The sequence below is a fragment of the Dipteris shenzhenensis genome, chromosome 16, assembly GCF_047967505.1.
Source record: "Dipteris shenzhenensis isolate YYH24624 ecotype China chromosome 16, Dip_SZ_1.0, whole genome shotgun sequence".
NCBI lineage: Eukaryota > Viridiplantae > Streptophyta > Polypodiopsida > Gleicheniales > Dipteridaceae > Dipteris > Dipteris shenzhenensis.
In genome coordinates this window covers 44646577-44650128 of record NC_141611.1, presented here as the reverse complement: position 1 = coordinate 44650128, position 3552 = coordinate 44646577, and the positions used below count along the sequence as shown (strand labels likewise).

The following is a 3552-nucleotide window of genomic DNA, read 5'->3' as shown; positions in this document are numbered from 1 at the left end:
TTTGAAGCATAATGTATCTTTTGGAGAAAATCCCTACATTGGTAACATCTATAGCAGGTCAAGTCCTGCAAGGAAAGAGTACGCTATGTAACCTAGGCATTTAATGCAAAGGCTCACTTGTGAGACATCATATAGTCAGCATTGCCATTGTCAGTTTTTGGGTGGATTGATAATGTTGCCAGATCAGCTTTCATTAGCGTCATAAGTGCCTGTCATGGGCACCTTAACCAATCCTATTCAAATCAGCAGTTCTGATCCATCCTATTTAAGTTTCATTTACAGTACAATGTTACTGACTTGTGTTGATCTCAGAATTCTCTTTCTGAGCAGCTGAACCAGACTTATTCAATTTAACAGTTCTGAACCATCCCATTTAAGTTACAATAATATTGCTGCCTTGTGTGGATCTCACCATTTTCTTTCTTAAGGCCTGAGATCTCTGGTTGATCCATCTCTACAAATCTATCACATGTAACAGACACCCCATTTAACATACACCCCATCCATCAAATAAAAGCAAAAGAAATGTTACGATATATCTCTAATGTGTTTAAGCCTTCTCGAGACCTTGTAACAGCAATTCCAATGTGCCTAAACAATGCCTCAGACACACAAGTTCACTCATAACATAAGATCAACTTCAGAACAACTATGACAAAGTAATACAATCCTACTTGCACACTAATCCCCAACCCCTCCTCTCCTAATCCATTAGCTTTGTCCCATCTGGTGCTTCATCTTTGTCTGGTAACACGGTGAGTTTTTCACGAGCTGCATTATCTTTCATAGGTACAATTCGAACAGTTATCTCTTGTCCCTCCTTCCACACTTTGGATAGACAAGCCGCACCACCAGTAATGCCTAGGTCTGTCCCTGGGAGGAAACCTTCCTTGTAGCCCTTGGGCAGTGTGACAAAGAAGCCCACAGTCATCACCTCCCTGATAACACCTTGCAGGGTCCTAGGTGCTCCCTTCTGAAGCAGCTTGGAGAAGTCCACCTCAACATCCTCTCCTTGCTCAGCAGCTCGCCGTCGCGCGAGGGCCTCACTTCCCTTTACCATAGTCCAATATAATAAAATCAACCTCTAGTTTGGGCCCAAGTCCTTTACATTAGATTCGACATCACTAAAAGTATTGCTTGTTCTCCAAAATGAGCACAACCATTGACGATAGCTGCAATTTGTTAAACCATTACTTACTGAAAAGGTCCTGTTCGGCTGCATCTGAGGAACGGTTGCCTGACCTCCCTCGGGAATATAAACGTACTTGAATTGCTGCAAGACACCTTTCTCGTTACACGGTTGAAATTTTGCTTACCACGCAAAACAATATTTCTCCTGAATTGAAAAACCCCAGCTGATGAGAGGAGCTTTGCTGTTCACACGAAAAAGACACTTTTTACACAGTCCGAATTGTGGCAAAGTTCAGCGGTAAGAGTTATTTGAGAAACTAATATGATATAGAAGATCTTCAAATGCCTGCACTGCATGATCAGAACACAGTCAACAAAAGTTCATATTCTGCATTCCAGAAACTCAACATCCCACAAGGGCGGCAACAAGCAGCATACCATAACAGAGACAAATCCACGCTGCCATGCACAAACAAAAAATACAAAGGCCTGCATGTAAAGTTTCTTGCAAAACTCTGCATAGCAACACTAAAAACAAAGTAGTTCATTCTGAGCGAAAAGGCTGCCTCCTGAATGAAGGTGTGTCACTAAAATTTAGAAGGATGTTAAGCAGCAGCTCTCCAAGAAAGGCCTCCAGATGGACTATATGTCATCATGATAAGTAATGTTCAAGAGACCTGTAGTCTGCAAGAAGACTAAGGAATTTATCGTGGCTTTATGAGTCATATCAGAACCTGCAGACTGCTGAAATACTTCACACGGGTAGGTAAACTAGCAACAGATGTGGGCGGTTGACCCTTCATTCCAAGAGGTCGCAAGCACCTTGGCTTTAACAGACCCACTACAGTAGCCTTTGGTGGCTCAATGATCATCCACCAAGACAAGTTTTCATCTTCACAAAGACAGACGACTTTCAAGGGGAAGAAGGTATCACATCAAGCACAATTCATAACTAAAGATGTTTTAAAACTAAAATTCCATAACTAGACTTACACCCATAGTTATACAGCCAGCCAACCGCGATCACTTATTAGGAATCAAGGATGAAAAACATTGAAGCTTGCGAAAGCTTTCTCATTGTAGCAAACGCCAGCTATAGTACAAACAAAAAATGGGCGGAACACATTCCAAGTTTTAAAAAGGAACAAAAATGAAGCTCTCTGGAGCCTTAGGTAAGCTGTTGCCACAAAGCGCACTGCTAAAGACGTCGCATCAACGACAGCGTGCTGCCAACATGATGCAAAATCACAACTAAGAGTTCAGGGAACATATAGCTCGAGCTGCTGGATCCCAAACAAGAATCGAATACAAAACCAACCACTGTTATCACATTAACGACTCCGTCATATCTACCCAGGCACATGCGGGCCACTTTTAAGAACACTTGCAAACTTTGGCAAAACTCCCGTAGCTAATTCCAGTGTACTCGTGCAAGTTAACTCTGATAAAATCGACTAAAGATGTCGAGCTGAACCCCAAAACACATTGTGGAGAGCAGCCCCCCCACCTCTGCCAACGACCCAAGAGCTTCATGTGAAAAAGAATCTTGCAGCAAGAGTGTTGGCCAGCCTAGCAAAGGTGTTAAGACACGGAGCAGCGATTACGAAACCATGGCTCTACCATATAGCTGAGGTGGGTGATGAAAAGGAAAGATAATTGATTGATTAAGAGCATACCTCGAAAGGAAACCTAAACTGAGCTGAGACGCCGTCCAGCTCACCTCCTCACATCAAAACCCTTAAATATCAATCAGAAAGCCCTTTTATAGTGAGCCGTTTTTCTGGATGCTTCTAGGAGATTTGGGATATCCCACTTGGCAATAATCCTCTAATTTTAAGGGCCTTTTCCATTTACACCTCATTACCACCGACAGCCTAGGGAGAAGTTTAGTGAGAAGTTTAGAGAGCATTCCCGTGTGTACACGAACGTTAAGCAGGAAATCAAGGCGTTGACGTAGGGAGAGAACGGGGGAACACTCCATCGCGTCTCCTTCAGCGATTATAACGCTAATGTCAGGCAAAAGTATGGCGTAAATAGCCTTCAGGATTGGTTGAATGAGGACGGAAACGCCGGCAATCCTACAATCACGCCTAACTTCAAAGAAATTCACGACAATAGCAGTGACCTTCTCCAACCTGATGAGGAAGGCGACTTTTCTACTTACAACCTATTTTTTGACCTTCCGAGTTTTGCAATTGTAGAAACCTAGAGCGTGGGAATGTGCTCTTACGTTTTTCGAGCTCTCCTTGAGCCACTCGTCACAATCGTGGACATTGATTTCACGCAAATCTAACGGTATGAAAATTTTTAAATTCTTTTAAGCTTTATTATATGATTTAAGATATAAAAGCTTGATTTGTGTCCGTTGATTGACTAAAATCAAATGCACGCTTTTCAAGGTTTTAGTTACAAAATAATTAG

At 42.3% G+C, this 3552-nt stretch overlaps 1 protein-coding gene across 7 annotated transcripts; it reads right to left on the bottom strand.

Moving 5' to 3' along the window:
* Positions 1-486: 486 nt before the first annotated feature.
* On the bottom strand, positions 487-3306 carry LOC147893017 (uncharacterized). 7 transcript variants are annotated; one of them, XM_087387697.1, is made up of 3 exons: positions 2808-3306; positions 1199-2023; positions 487-1051 (listed from the first exon to the last, which is right to left on the bottom strand). In XM_087387697.1, exons 2-3 carry the CDS (start codon positions 1220-1222, stop codon positions 704-706), a joined length of 372 nt encoding a protein of 123 aa, XP_087243823.1. In that variant the 5' UTR covers positions 1223-2023; positions 2808-3306; the 3' UTR covers positions 487-703. The 7 variants fall into 7 exon arrangements, with proteins under 7 accessions (XP_087243823.1, XP_087243825.1, XP_087243824.1 ...); XM_087387699.1 differs by having other exon boundaries at positions 1199-1477; XM_087387698.1 differs by having other exon boundaries at positions 1199-1373.
* Positions 3307-3552: the final 246 nt, after the last annotated feature.